Source organism: Schistocerca serialis, chromosome 1, assembly GCF_023864345.2.
Source record: "Schistocerca serialis cubense isolate TAMUIC-IGC-003099 chromosome 1, iqSchSeri2.2, whole genome shotgun sequence".
Lineage (NCBI taxonomy): Eukaryota > Metazoa > Arthropoda > Insecta > Orthoptera > Acrididae > Schistocerca > Schistocerca serialis.
Window position 1 is genome coordinate 578,246,661 of NC_064638.1, and position 16,703 is coordinate 578,263,363.

Sequence of the window (16,703 nt, forward strand, 5' to 3'; positions counted from 1 at the left end):
TGGATATACGTATCTTTCTTTTGTTTCATAACAAAATCCGCCGAAGTTTTTAGATCTTATATTAGCCACACTATCAAGGCGAGCATTTATCAAATGAAAAAATATTTATTTGATATCAGACGTACCAAGACTATATCCGAGGATAGGCAACTTCAGAACAGGTTTTGAGTGAGTTTATGTGTGCGATTCTGTAATTATACACAGCTCATAGCTGTATGTAACTTTTCTTTTAGAGCTCAAGGAATTTTGGAATCATCTGTGAACAAAAATTTATTGATTACATTCTAGGAGGTAAAGAGTAGTGTTTGGTTTAAACCTCAAAAAGAAGAGAAATTGCGAGTTCAGGTTCAGTTGACAGCAATACTTAGGTTTTGAAGCTTTTTGGGTCTTATGATAAAGAAAGCTTTGACTGTTGGAAGTCAGTGATAATTCGTGTGTTTCGGTAAGTGTTGAAAGGTTCTCGGAATAATTTTGTTTTCATCTATTTTCATATTTATGAACTGTTACTACATGCAGAAACCCCTAACTGTTCTGTATATTAATAAAAATGGAGAACCTGTAACCTACTGTATATTGCTCAATATTATTTAAGTTGCAAAAATGGTATTATTTAGGTCACCTCTTTTTCGACATATACATTCTACCCAAAGAATGCTTTATAATTTAGTTGATTCATTTCAAACCCTTTCACGCCAACCTTTATATATTAACATCACATGTTTTGCAGTGCTGATTAGCACTCATAATAATAACAAATATCTAAACAGACTGTATCAATAACAACGAAGAGACGCAAGACTGAAACAGTCACGCCACTAAATAAATGCCTTTTTTAAGGTTTAGATTTCTCAAGGTAACCTTTGCTGAAGAAAGGATACATCAACAGCATGCTTCGTTAATTTCAAATGAAGATCTATAGCAGTACTAGTGCTGTAAAAAAGACACATCAAAAAGAACAAAATCGATCCTTTCATTAATGTAGACTTTAATTTTAAAAAGTAATACAATACCACTGAAACCGCTAAACGTTGCGTGGATTGTTACGTCACGGTTATTTACTTCGTATGCCAATATTTTATGACTAAAACTGTCCACAGGTGGTCACAGTGAGTACAAAGAAGACGAGTCGGCCTGGCACGTGCAAACAGATGGGAGGTCGGAGGTCGGCGTGTACCTGACGAATCGCGCACGACTGTGCGATCACGACCGCGGTCAATGCAGCTCGGGAATTTCCGGCGAGCGTCGTCAGCGCTCGGCGCAGGCGCCAGGTTTTAAAACGGGTCGCGCCTGCGACCTCGGCACACTGGCTGTCTGTGCGTCGCCGTCTGTACATCGCAAGGCAGCTACCGACGACATCGTCATGACAACGAGCACCATCTTCCTGCTGCTCGTCGCGGCAGCTTCGACTATCGCATTCACTCCACCTGAAGGTACGGCCACCGTAACGCTTTATGTTCTACTCGTCTGGACGTAAGCCCTTCTCGTGTTCGGCGTATCTTAATTAATAATAATCTTTGTTAATCAAAAAACACTGACCTATCAAATCAATCTCTAGCTATTTTAAACATTTCCCATTGAGTAATATCAACGAAGACGGCAGGTGAAATAAAGATTTTCGAAACTGAAAATAATTGGTTACCAATGTGTGTTCGGATTTTTAATTTAGCTTTATCCGGTGCAGAAATATCTCCCCTTTGCTCAATATGGTTTACGTATAGAGTGCTTCTATATTCCCATACACGATGGCTTATAGCAAGGACCAAATAAATATTTTCTGCATTTTGAGCACGTGTGCGATTTCCTTCATACAGGGGCAAGCTTGGAAAAAAATGTATTCAGCTTTAGAGAAACTGTTTGGTGTCATACCAATATTAGTTCTCTGTGGCTACTGTTAGAGTCAAGTGACACGCATTATAATACTGCCCAATGCTAACCATTGTCGTAGAAGCGGAATATGATGCAAGCTTTCGATGGAAAAACATACGTAGAATGAACGCTGTGTCGTGTAAATACTGAAACGTTTCGTTTGTCCCTTAACGCTGAACATCGTAATTGCAATATCTGGCTACAGTTAATTGGGACAGTAAATTACTATCTCTGTTTCAGCCAGCAGATGAATCGAAGTGGATTATACATGTTTGGCTATTATTCTTTCTATACGTTTGTTCCTGTTCCAAGAAAATAGTACGCTTCCAGACAGATGTCGTGACATCTTCTTGGCTCCAATAGTAATTTCATTACCTGGTTGCAGTTAAAGTACGCAAAGGGAATTTTGCAAACACACGATTTATAGAAAAATTTGCCACCTGGTATCGTTTCCCTATAAATACGATTTATTGTAGGTCACTGTATGAGCTTTCGGGCTAAGTACAGCCTTACTTGCCTGTCACATGTTTAGGTTATGTATGACATGAAACTTTTAAGGAGTTTTAAGTTTTACAAACAAAATTTTTTTATTACATAGATCAAAACATAAATTAACTTCCTTAGGAATCAAATCTGGCACTTATAAGGTCTTTAACCGTTACGCCGGTGCAGATGGATTCTTTGAAAAATAATAAATTAATTAAAAATTAATGTTCTTTGCTGTTAAATGTCTTTCCGGTTGATAATGTCTTATCCTTTTAGAGTATAAAGCTTTGCAAGGATTCAGTTGCCATTTTAGGTCTTCTTTTTCATTTACTTTCAATTCTGTTGTTTATTACTTTTCTTAAAGCAATCTTTTTCAACGCCACACCACCAAGTTTGAGAACTATGCATGTTGTTAGGTGTTGCAATTTTTGGAAATGTTCCGTATTGTATATAATGAACTTTATATATCCTTAAGCACTTAGGGAAAATTAGTTTTAGCTTTAAAAAAGAGGAACAACATATATTAAAGGCTGTTATGTTCTCAGTTTCCGAAAATCATGAGACCATCATATTTCGTTTAGGAACTGTCAGGATTTCGGTATTTGAAATTCGGCAGCTCTTCATGTGGAAGCTGAAGTGGAATTTATTACAGCAAACAGCCTGGTAAAACCACGAGTCCGCCATAAATCCTTTTGTCGCTGTGTTGAAGTAAAAAGAAAAAGAAGTAACAGAAAACTGGCATGAATTGGACTACTGATCGATAAATTACAGTTGCACATTGTGTAGATATAACTAATCGAAAACTGGCAGTGTTAGCGAAAAGAATAAGGTGTTGTCAAGAGTCTTCTCGGTTTGCGATTCCTGTCACGTTCTGTGCTCAAATTAGATTGCGAGGCTGTGCGCTGTAGATTTACATAATACGTTTCCTCCTCTCTCGTTCGGATGCGAAGGGATGCTAGCAGCAAGAAAGCCGACCCGCCAGGCTCTTTTCCTACTCCTTTGAAATATTTACACGTGTAGGAGGAATACGTTAGCTGGGAGGTCACGGCGCAAACAGCTGCATAAGAGAACCAGCCGCGCTGAATACAACGCAACGGCGACCTTCTGGAGTAACAACAAACGTCATACGCTGCGTCCCATATAATACGGAGCATTCGTGCTGCATGTGGTCTTTAGTGATCGTCTAAATAGATGATTTACAAATTTTTGAGTTTGCAGTCGATTTGTCGTTTTCTTTTTACACTATTTGGAGCGCTTCCCTAATTGTCTTCTTCAGGTGCAAATCTCGTTGCTCACTTTTTGGAATGGAACCAACCTGTGATCGAAACACGCTGCACACCACCTTAGAGATTGTCTCTCGGCGACGTCAAAGAATAAATCAGGTTCACAGAAATTTAAGACCACCCGAAAGGTTGCGGCAAAAAAGATGTTATACGCGAAAAAAAATGTCGTAAGACATATCCTTCAGCAACAAAATCTTAAAACGCACTATCTATTAACGCTGCACAGGATTAAAGCATAAACTGTTTCACTTTAAAAGTTTGTCTATTCGCCGAAACAATCATACTATAGTCACACAACCACCAGATTTGGTTTACGGTTAACTCCAGCAAATATCATGAGATATTGCCTTGGCACTATAAAGGACACGCGACATCAAAACCTCATTCCAAAACCGTTTATTATGTGTGATTAGAGTGCGACTTTATCGGCAAATAAACAATACTCCTTTTCTTAAGTGTAAATATATTGAAACATTCCGAAGACAAGTGTCAGAGAGGAATGCATGCCCGTGTTCAGTATATTTGTTTCTCTAAAGTGCTGCCATCCATCATCATGGGGAGCTGTAAGCATCACACAGTTAAACACACGATTCAGTGTTCAAGGAGGCTGACGTCTCTATTTGCCTTGACGATCCAGATAACTAGATCCATGAGTGTTTCAGCTTGAGTCTCGTTAACTAGTGTCTTCACGTCGGAAATATTCACCATGTGTCACACAGAGGGATCCAATAAAACTACCTCTGAAAATCTGTTTATTGAACAGATTCCCTCGTTGTATTAAAACTACGTCACAGTTGAAAAAATACATTTAATAACTTAACATACAGTACAAATAAAAATTATCGTGTTTGCTCTTCCGAAAGCTTGTCTCATGAAAGCTGCATGACAGTAATAGACTGGAAATAAGATGGTTCAAATGGCTCTGAGCACTATGGGACTTAACTTCTAAGGTCATCAGTCCCTTAGAACTTAGAATTACTTAAACCTAACTAACCTAAGGACATCACACATATCCATGCCCGAGGCAGGATTCGAACCTGCGACCGTAGCGGTCGCGCGGTTCCAGACTGTAGCGCCTAGAACCGCTCGGCCACCCTGGCCGGCAAGGAAATAAGAGATTCTAGGATTAAATTTCTGCCTGAACATTACGATGATGATGTATTTCCTGATACGCTCTTTGGATGGATCCTTGCTACGCAATAAAATGTAAAACGACGACCAAGTCCTTTCCGTGTTCTTATTAAAGCAGAAATAATACTCTGTTCTCAAAGACAATTTTCGTTGCAGAATACAATGGCCTGTAAATCAGGCTTGCCTTACTTTCTGTTTCTTCCATAGTTACGAGATGTATTTTCATCAAGACACCCGTTTTGCCTCTGTTATGAAGATCGCCAACCTGGGGAGGATCACCGATTCGATTCCTGTTGCTGAAACAACTTTCCACCAACAGTAGTTGACCAGCCGTGGGAGGAGCGGTAATTGCTTCTGACCATCAGACTACTCTTCAGTTTCCTTTCCTGCATTCCTGACCGCTAAGCAGTTTTCAGTGATGTCGTATGAAAATGTTATAGTGATCCGCGTATTGGTTTCGTTCGTATGCAGGAAGGAAACAGCGAGGAAGTTCGGTAAGGAAGTGCAGTGTTTAACATCCTGGCGACAACATTCTTAGAAACTAAATGCTGTATAACCACGGACTGGGCATGGCTGCAAAAGGAAAACAGCAAAGTCTTTTTAAAGGAAACAACTAGGCAATCACTTCAGTAGATTTTAGGAAATCACGAGGAATCTAAATATGTATGTCCGGAATGGAATGGAACCTCATTCTTCCCCAAAAGAGTGTGTTAAACACTGTACAGCCCCGCTCGGTGACCGGAGGAATAGGCTATGAATCAAGACCGGAGTTTGTCCCTTCTTTTCATTGTCTTACCATTCAGAACGATACAGGCACAGCACTCGACAATCAGGCAGCTTATCATGAACATTTAAATATATACGTATTGAATATTGGAAGGTAATTCCTAGGCCGTCGTAGCCGAGCATTATCAAAAACAAAAGCAACTGGCAAGCCTTACTTACATAGATCGTTTTGTTGCACTGAAGTTACACTGAAGTCACAGAATGAGACGTAGTTAATAATGAGTACATTAGTTGGTCCTATGAAGAAATTCGTCACCGAGTGGAAAGAGTTGGCCACCAATAAGTTCTTTACCCCCCCCTTAAAGCGTACTTTATTGGTAACTAAACACTCTATGGTTGCTGGCAAGTTACTGAAAATATGTGTTTCTAAATAATGGAAAGGTCTATGGACCAAAGTGAGTGACCTGAAGTCTTCATAACGGTTATTCTTTCTCCTGGTATTAATTCCGTGAGTTGAGCTATAGGGGAGATACGAGGTATCTCGAACAGAATCACCTCCTCGCTGCCAACCAGCTTGGATTCCGGAAACATCAATCAGGCACTTTTCTCTCGTGACATCCTAAAATCCAGTCGGGTGGATGCCATATAATTTGGCATGTCAAAAGCATTTGACCCGGAACTACACCAATAACTATTGTGAAAAGTACGGGCGTATGGCGTATAAAACAAAATTTGTGATTAGGCTGAGGATTTCTTGGTAGGGGGATCGTAGCCAGTATACTACCGTGGAAAATTAACATCAGGCATGGGCCTGGAAGTGTACTGGGGCCCCTATGGCTCACATTTCCTATTAACGACCTCAGAATTTTCGCAGATAATGCAGTTATTTGTAATAAAGTACTGTCAAAACAAAAAAAAAAAAACAAAAAAAAAGCTGCTCAGATATTCAATCAGACCTTGATAAGATTTTTGAAGTGGTAGAGAGATTGGAAACTTGCTTTAAATATTCATAAATGTAAACCTGTACACATAAAGACACGAAAAGCTAATCGCCCTGTGACTAAAATATTAATGAGTCACAAATACCTGCGTGTAGCAATTTGACGGGTTACGAAATGGAATAATTACATGGGCTCAGTCAAAGGTAAAACAGGTGGCAAAGTTCGATTCACTGAAAGATAAAGGTAAAATGCAGTCAGTGTCTATACGCCACTGCGTACGAATGACTTGTGCCTCAAATCTTAGAATATGAGATACGTATCAAAACCAACAGGAGATCTTGAACGGAAATAAAAAAGGAGGAGGGGGGGGGGGGGAAGTGGTTACAGGTCTGTTTGATTTACGGGAGGACGACATGGAAATACCGAAAAACTTGAATCGTCAGACGCTTGAAAATACACGCCAATTACAGAGGCTTTTTTCTTCACGCCCGTAGTGATCGTGAACACATGAGTAGACTAATCACACCACGCACAGAAGCATTTAAGCAGTCATTCAAAGACAAGTATTCAGAGGAGTCCTGTTAGATTTGTTACCGGCAGATTTGGTCAACATGCGATTATTACGAAACGCTTCTGAAGTGAGCTGAAGGAGAAGAAAATGTTTTTTACGTATTTCTTACAGACTCCAGAACGGTCGTACTGCAACAAACGTACACCTTGTATAAGGAGCGCGAAGACAAGATAAGGTAAATCAGGGCTCGTTCAGAAGCATAGAAACAGTCGTTCTTTTCGTCGGTCCATTTGCGACAGGAACAGGTAAGGGAATGGCCAGTAGCGGTACGAGGTACTCTCTCGCCATACACCGTACTGCGGTGTGCAAAGTGTTGCAGATGTACAATGAGGAGATAAAAGTAATGGCAGCGATATGGACATACAGAAATGGTGGTAGTATCTCGAACACATTGTATAGAAGGGCAATTCATTGGCGAAGTTGTCATTTGTACTCAGATGAGTCATGTTACAAGGTTTCCGATGTGATTATAGCCGCGCAACGGAAATTAACAGACTTTGAATGCGGAAAGGTAGTTGCAGCTAGACACATGGGACATTCCACTTTGGGAAAATTAGGGAATTCAAATGTTCAAATGTGTGTGAAATCTTATGGAACTTCACTGCTAAGGTCATCAGTCCCTAAGCTTACACACTACTTAATCTAAATTATCCTAAGGACAAACACACACACACACCCGCCCGAGGGAGGACTCGAACCTCCGGAGGGACCAGCCGCCCAGTCCATGACTGCAGCACCCTAGACCGCTCGGCTAATCCAGCGCGGCTTAGGGAATTCAATATTCCGAGGTCCACAGTGTCAGGAGCGCGCCGTGAATACCAAATTTCAGGCATTACCTCTCACCATGGATAATACTTTCGACCGAGAACAGCGGCGTTTGCGTGGAGCTGTTAGTGCTAACAGACAACCAACACTGTGTGAAATAATCGCAGAAATCAATGACGGATGTACGACGTACGTATCCGTTAGGACAATGCGGCGAATCTTGGCGTTGATACACTATGGCAGTAGACGACCGACGCGAGTACATTTGCCAAAAGCACGACATCGCCTGCAGCGCCTGCTTTTACGCGAAATGGACTGGGACCTCTGGTCCAACTGAACTGATCATTGACTGGAAATGGTTATGTTCGGCTAGTTGGAGACCACTTGCAGCCACTCAAGGAGTCATGTTCCCAAACAACGATGGAAATTTTATGGATGACAATGCGCCGTGTCTCCGGGTCAGAATTGTTCTCAGTTCATGCAAGTCTGAGCGAGTGAACTGGCCACCCAGACGGCTCGACATGAATGTCATCGAACATTTATGGGACATAATCGAGAGATCGGTTCGTACACAAAATCCTGCACTGGCAACACTTTCGCGATTATGGACGGCTATAGAGGCAGCATGGGTCAAAATTTATGCAGGGGACTTCCGCGAACTCGTTGAGTCCATCCCACGTCGAGCTACTGCACTATGCCGGGCAAAGGGCGGCCCGACACGGTATTAAGAGATTTTGTCACATCAGTGTTCTTCCTTTGCTCTGTTTGCGAGTGGAATAGGAAGGGGAATGACTGGTAGAAGTAACCTCCGCCATAAACCGTATTGTGGCTTGCGAAGTATGGAGATGTAGACATAGATTCTGCGAGCAGTTTATTTTACACTGGAACCGGAAGAAACGCTAGCGTGTGGTACCACGCACTCCACCGTAGTCCACAGGAATAGAGTGGTGTCGGCCAGAGTGGCCGAGCGGTTCTAGACGCTACAGTCAGGAACCGCGCGACTGCTACGGTCGCAGGTTCGAATCCTGCCTCGGAGATGGATGTGTGTGATGTCGTTAGGTTAGTTAGGTTTAAGTAGTTCTAAGTTTTAGGGGACTGATGACCTCAGAAGTTAAGTCCCGTGGCGGACACTTCAAGAAAGGCGTTACGCAATACGGAGAGGTTTATTATCGAAATTACGAGAGAGCACATTCCGGGAAGAGATGGGCAACATATTACTACCGCCCACATATATCTCGCGTAATGATCACAACGAAAAGATCCGAGAAATTAGAGCAAATACGGAGACTTACAAGCAGTCGTTCTTCCCACGCACAATTCGTGAATGGAACAGGGAAGGGGGGATCAGATAGTGGTACAATAAGTACCCTCCGCCACACACCGTAAGGTGGCTCGCGGAGTATAGATGTAGATGTAGATGTAGTGCTCAAAGCCAATAGAGTGGTGTTTTCCTTGCGAGGATGGTGCAACAGCAATAACAATTTGTCGATGCGCATGACCGAAACGAAATACTTGGCCGTCTTCAGTATTATCTCCGTTGTCTGGTGTAAGCTAGTTTAGAGATGCAGTGCTCCTACTGTCCAGTCATCCTGTAAACGGAGACGCAGAGACTGTGACCACTGATGCACGTGCCCACTGCTGTTGTCCGACAAGCTCCCGGCAGAGGCGTCAGGCGCGACCTCGGAGAGCGCTTAACACGGGCTGGCGAGCTGCCCGCTCGGCGCGTTTTGTGGCAGCCTGCACAGCAGAAGACGCCTCAGCGCAGCGCGGAGGCTCCGTGTCAAGGTGAGCCCGGGTGCTCGTGGCTGGCGGCCGACAGCTGCAGAAGGCGCCGTCGACCTTTCGGATTCGCTCTCCTGGCATTCAGTGGCTGCCCACTCAGCTCTCCGGAGCGCCCAGACACCCATTCTCTGGCAACCCACTACATTCTTACCGCTTCAAACATAACTTCTCCCGATCGTTACCTTACATAAGAATCTGACAACTGGCCGTTAAACTGATAGGTGCTAAATAAAGAGAAGCGGTCATTTTTGCGAGCGGTCGTTTCTCCACGATTGCACGTCTGTGCAGTCCAATATAATGCGATTCATCTCCAGTGCGTGGTCGGAGATGATCTATTACGGCCGCCTACAACTACATTCACGGTCCAGTAACGTTAATGTGACCACCACCTATGTTCGACGTAAATGTTCAGAAAACACTCACAGACGGCAGGTAGCAGCACTAGCGGTGGAAGGTATACAAAGCGTGGCTGGGGGATGCGGAAACAGTACAGTCTTTGATCTATTGCGGAAACGGAGCGATTTATTGTATGTCCAATAGGGCATGACCATTGGTTCAAAATGGTTCAAATGGCTCTAAGCACTATGGGACTTAACATCTGAGGTCATCTGTCCCCTAGACTTAGAACTACTTAAACCTAACTAACCTAAGGACATCACACACATCCATGCCCGAGGCAGGATTCGAACTTGTGACCGTAGCAGCGGCGTGGTTCCGCACTGAAGCGCCTAGAATCGCTCGACCACAGCGGCCGCCCATGACCATTGACTTTCGTGTCAAGGGCGTAAGCATTTCTGAGACGGCTAAGTTTGTACGCTGTTCGCATGCCGCCATGGTTAAAGTATACCCGTATGGCAAAATGGCGCTATCCAAAACGGTTCCGAGGCAGCTGTGGCGCACTACGGGGCCATGGATGGTAGGAGTTGAATGAGGGCTGCGCACACGTGTACGGGCGAATAGGCGTGCGACTGTTGCGCAACTGACTGCCTGGATGAACCGAGGGGCTACCAACAGTTTCTCCTCAATGGCCGTTCAGCGAGCGTTGCTGTGTGTGTGGGCCTCCGCAGCAGGCGCCGGGTTCATCCACCTGTGCTGACTTCATCAGCGATGAAGGCAGTTGCACGCCCTTCCGCAACTAGACGCCCACTGACTGGCGACATGTGACCTTTTCAGAAGAAGCACGTTTTATGCTCCATCGGACTGAAAGCAAATATCCTGCAACACTCGTCGGAAATGTCCAGCACGGAGGAGAGAACTTTACGACCTGGGAAATATTTTCTCGGCATTTCCTGGGTGATCTCGTCATTCCAAGGCACAGTGGATCAACTCAAGTATGCATCCATCCTTGGGGACCATGTCCGCCCGTACATACAGATTGTTTTTCCTAGGCATGATGACATCTACCAGCAGGACAATGCAACGTGTAGTACAACTCGTCGAGACGATGCGTTGTTTACCGGGGCGAGTTTACCATACTCCCCGGGTTAAAACCCAATCGAGGACGTGCGCGGCCACCTCGATCGCCATGGATCCTCACCGAGAAACCTAGCACAGCTGACCACGGCACTACAGTCGGCATGGCTCCACATTCCACAGTTAAGATCCTTAGACGCCAGGAAGGCATCTGGTCCAGACGTTATCCCCGTGAGATTATATGTTGACTATGCTACAAATATAGCACCATTCTTATCCATCGTCTATCAGAGATCATTGGAACAGCGGAAAGTTCCACGGGACTGGAAGAAGGCCCACGTCATAGCAATCTATAAGAAGGGTAGAAAATCGGATGCACATAATTAACGGCCAATTTCACTGACATCGATTTGTTGTAGCATCATGGAACATATTTTGTGTACAGAGATAATGACCTCTCTAGACACCGAGAAGCTCATCTGCAGAAACCAGCATGGTTTTAGGAAACAGCGGTCATGCGACGCACAACTGGCCCTCTTTGTGCATGATATCCAACAGACTCTAGATACCGGCTCCCTGGTTGATACCATATTTCTCGACTTTCGAAAGGCATTCGACTCACTTCCGCACTGTCGCTTGCAACAAAAAGTGCGCGCTTACCGTCTATCCGATGACATATGTGGTTGGATAGAAAGTTTTCTAACAGACAGAGAGCAATATGTCGCCCTGAATGGGGTGACTTCAACAGAAACAAGCGTAACTTCAGGTGTGCCTCAGGGCAGCGCAATAGGTCCGTTGTTTTTTACGATTTACATAAACGATCTGGTTGATGGTATTGACAGCGGCATCAGACTGTTTGCCGATGATGCTGTAGTCTACAGGAAAGTAGTATCACACGTAAGTTGTGAACAAATCAATGAGGATTTGCAGAAAATTAATGGGTGGTGTAATGATTGGCAGTTATCTCTCAATATTACTAAGTGTAGCCTACTGCGTATAATAAGGCGAAAATCCCCATTAATGCACGAGTACAAAATAAATGCCCAGTCTTGGGAAGCGGTAACATCCGTCCAGTATCTGGGTGTGACTATTCGAAATTATCTCAAATGGAATGATCAGATTACACAAGTAACGGGTAAGGCGAACTCTAGATTGCGGTTTATTGGTAGAATCCTGAAGCGATGCAGTCCGTCAACAAAGGAAATAGCTTATAATAAGTTAGTTCGTAGAGTCTTAGAGTATTGTTCGTCTGTACGGGACCCTTACCAGTTGGGTCTGATTCAAGTGATTGAGGACATCCAAAGAACAGCGGCAAGATTCCTGACTGATACATTTAGCCACCGCGAGAGCGTTACAAATCTCATAGAAAGTTTGAAGTGTGACGCACTTGCAGATAGGCGGCGCGCTAAACCGAAGGGACTGCTCACTAAATTCCGAAATCCGATCTTCACCGAGGATGTAGAGCATATATCATTACCACCAACTTTCAAATCGCCCAATCATCACGATTCAAAGATAAGGGAAATTAGAGCTCGTACTGAGGCGATCAGACAGTCGTTTTCCCCTCGCGCGATCCGCGAGTGGAACAGAGGAGGGGAAATAAGACTTTGGCGCGAATTCTGCCCTGCGCCACAAACCGCTTGGTGGCTAGCGGAGTATATATGTAGATGTAGGTACCTCCAAGAACCGCATTAACCCTCTTTCTGCACGTCTCGCAGCGATCAGCTCTGCAAAAGATGGTTATTCAGGCTTATGACAGGTGTCCACACTAATGTGACTGGACAGTGTAAATTGATGAGTCCAAACATTATGATCGCCGCCTATCGCGAAAGTGAATTCCAGCTGCTGGCGTTGCAAGTAAGCGGTCAGGAAAGTATATAAGGGAAGCAGACACGAATGGTGAATCATTCTGGCGACGACGCAGGCCCAAACGTGGAAATCCAACGATTTAAGCGACGATGACAAAGACCAGATAACTATCGCCCAGTGCCTGGAAGCGAAAATTTTGTAACCGTGAAATTTTCGTCTCTTTACGTGATAATGTTGTGAACAACTACGGAAGGACGGTGAAATCACGAGTAGGCGACAAGGTGTCGGATTTTCACGGCTCATCACGGAACGTTGAGTTAGGAAGCTTTCCCGCTCTGTAAATCAGAACAGGCGGTTACTTGTTGGAGATGTGACGACAGACTACAATATCGGTAAAGACACAAGTATTTGTGAACTAACCTTTCAGATGTCTTCATCCTACCAACGAAAGATGATCCTATCAACTTAGAAAAAGACATGTAAATCATCATGATAAATAGCAACAAAAAATAACCACAATTAATACCTTATCGTAATGTAGGCCAACTAATACATCCAGAAATCCACTGCAGAGAATGAGCAGATGATAAATGTCCAGACCGTATCAACACAAACTCGCTGCTAAACCTAATAACAGGAATGATAAGGTAAAAAAGACCGTATCCACACACAGGGTGTACTTGATGTAAGTGCAGATATTTTTATTGGTGACTGAGGGTAGTATACTGAACAAATTACGTCAGTACTTACTTCATTTGCAGACTAATAATTACAGCTATTAGGAGTACATGTTTTTACAGGGCTATTACAAATGATTGAAGCGATTTCATAAATTCACTGTAGCTCCATTCATTGACATATGGTCACGACACACTACAGATACGTAGAAAAACTCATAAAGTTTTGTTCGGCTGAAGCCGCACTTCAGGTTTCTGCCGCCAGAGCGCTCGAGAGCGCAGTGAGACAAAATGGCGACAGGAGCCGAGAAAGCGTATGTCGTGCGGAGGATGCTAAGTTCACCGGACTTGGATACGATGTGACGTCATTATGACGTATACACGCTACATCGAAAACGATACAAACCGTATATCGACTATTCGACTTTTGTGAAGTTTCGAGAGGTTGTGACAGGGTAGCACTGTGCTCTGCACCATTCGTTTAAATGTGTTTTGCGTTCCTTGCGTTTAAATCGTGTATTGTACTGTGTTTGTGTCCTGTGTGTTGTTTTTCGTTTGCTCGTCTCTAATTATGTGTTCAGCATTCGAGAGACTAATAAGAGAAAAGCTGAAAGAGTTCAGCATCGATGACGACGGGCAATTGCGTGGTTGTTGTGAATCTCAAGCAAAAATTGATGTACTTCTGACCCAGCTGAAGTGCGTCGGTTATTCGTACTCGGTGAGAAGCAGCACTCAGCAGCCAAAATCTTTAGATGCGTCAAGACACTAACCTTTGGTTAAGATTACACTGAGAAATCCACTTCCCCTCGTATTTCATCTCCGGTCGACGATTTTTCTTCAACAATGCCTCATATTTTTCCTTTTAAGTTCGAAATTCAATCATTCTACACACCAGTCATTACTGGACACTAAGGTACCTGTCTCTGCGGTCCCAGTGTAAAATTACTTGGAATTATGGTTGATAAAAGACTATCTTGGAATGGACATATAAATTACTTAGCTAACAAACTTGCACGCGTTCTCTTTCAGCTATATAAATTAAGAAAAAAAAGTCAGCAAGAGTATGCTGCTACACTCTAATATGTACTGACAAGACCAATTGTATGAAACCATACTAAAATATTGATAATAAATAAATGTTATTTTCGGCGTAAGCGTTCAATACAACAATCACACAATCTAATCTGGTCGGGACATAAGAAGACTTCACTTTTTTACGAAACGTGTTGTCTGTGGTGTTTTCAAGGCCACGGTCAGGAATATCTCTATTAATGTCCAGCTCTTTTACTTTTATTTTGGCGAAATACATATACGCTGCCACACTGAGCTGTTATCAGAATCGTACGTGTCAAAACAAACCACTAGCTGACGACAGTTTAGAATCTCGAACGTTCGTAAAAGTCGATAGGTGTGTTAATCGACTAAAGCGTATATACGTCATAATGACGTCACATCATATCCAGGTTGGGTGAACTTAGCATCCTCCATGTCGTGCTTGGAATGCACTCACATCAGTCAGTCATAACAGTGCAACGACACTTCAGGACGAAGTTCAACAAAGATCCACCAACTGCTAACTCCATTCGGCGATGGTAAGCGCAGTTTAAAGCTTCTGGATGCCTCTGTAAGGGGAAATCAACGGGTCGGCCTGCAGTGAGCGAAGAAACGGTTGAACGCGTGCGAGCAAGTTTCACGCGTAGCCCGCGGAAGTCGACGAATAAAGCAAGCAGGAAGCTAAACGTACCACAGCCGACGGTTTGGAAAATCTTACGGAAAAGGCTAAAGTAGAAGCCTTACCGTTTACAATTGCTGCAAGCCCTGACACAAAGTCAAACGCTTTGAATTTTCGGCGCGATTGCAACTGCTCATGGAAGAGGATGCGTTCAGTGCGAAACTTGTTTTCAGCGATGAAGCAACATTTTTTCTTAATGGTGAAGTGAACAGACACAATGTGCGAATCTGGGCGGTAGAGAATCCTCACGCATTCGTGCAGCAAATTCGCCAAAAGTTAACGTGTTTTGTGCGATCTCACGGTTTAAAGTTTACGGCCCCTTTTTCTTCTGCGAAAAAAACATTACAGGACACGTGTATCTGGACATGCTGGAAAATTGGCTCATGCCACATGTGGAGACCGACAGCGCCGACTTCATCTTTCAACAGGATGGTGCTCCACCGCACTTCCATCATGATGTTCGGCATTTCTTAAACAGGAGATTGGAAAACCGATGGATCGGTCGTGGTGCAGATCATGACTAGCAATTCATGTCATGGCCTCCACGCTCTCCCGACTTAACCCCATGCTATTTCTTTCTGTGGGGTTATGTGAAAGATTCAGTGTTTAAACCTCCTCTACCAAGAAACGTGCAAGAACTGCGAGCTCGCATCAACGATGCTTTCGAACTCATTGATGGGGACATGCTGCGCCGAGTGTGGGAGGAACTTGATTATCGGCTTGATGTCTGCCGAATCACTAAAGGGGCACATAAATATCTCAAATAATAAAGTTATTGTAGAGCTGTGAAATCGCTTCAATCATTTGTAATAACCCTGTAGATTAATTAGCATCTCCGAGTACATGTGGCAAGAGCAAGCCGTCAATCCTATTTTCCCCTAGGCAGCACGTCAGGTGTTGAAGTATTGGTGTATGGACATAAAACGGTTAGTCTATACTACTGACGTAGTCCACTTAATGGTGCTGTTATGACTATGGAGAAGACATCAGGTAGTAAATTACGTGAAGTATTTGTGAGGAGTCTATTCGACGCAGAGAAAAAACAACCAGCACACTGGTGTGTGTGTATATTAAGGTACAACACTTAAAAATATTTGCACTTGTACTCCTTACACCATGTATACATCTAACCATATTTAAGCAAATACAAAATCCCACACATAGACACACATTCGCTAGTTAGCAAATGCATCCAAAACGCAATATGAAATACATGAGAGTTCATTTCCCAGTCCTGTGCAAATGAAATTTCGAATGGTAGTAAGCAGAAGAATAGCTCTAAGGCTCTACACGTGTAGGACACCATCAACGAAATTTGTAAGTAGAAATCTAAATGTCACCGAAAACATGAAAGTGGCAGAAATCCTTGTAACGTTGGTATACAACGTCCGATACATAAAACAAAATAATCCTGTATAAACAAACATATGCCTATATTTCAGCCCACTGAAGATGCCTCCCAAATAATGAAGGTGAAACGCGTGTGACACGACAATTTCGTTTTACACAGCTACAATTACA

General features: G+C 43.4%; 1 protein-coding gene across 1 annotated transcript in view; it reads left to right on the forward strand.

Annotated features, from left to right (window-relative positions):
• The window catches only part of LOC126416613 (uncharacterized), a 129,588-nt gene that overhangs the window by 5,547 nt on the left and 107,338 nt on the right, over positions 1-16,703 (forward strand). The window contains exon 2 of the mRNA XM_050084403.1: positions 1,098-1,430. Coding sequence (XP_049940360.1) covers positions 1,098-1,430 — 333 coding nt within the window. The remainder of the gene's footprint in view (positions 1-1,097; positions 1,431-16,703) is intronic.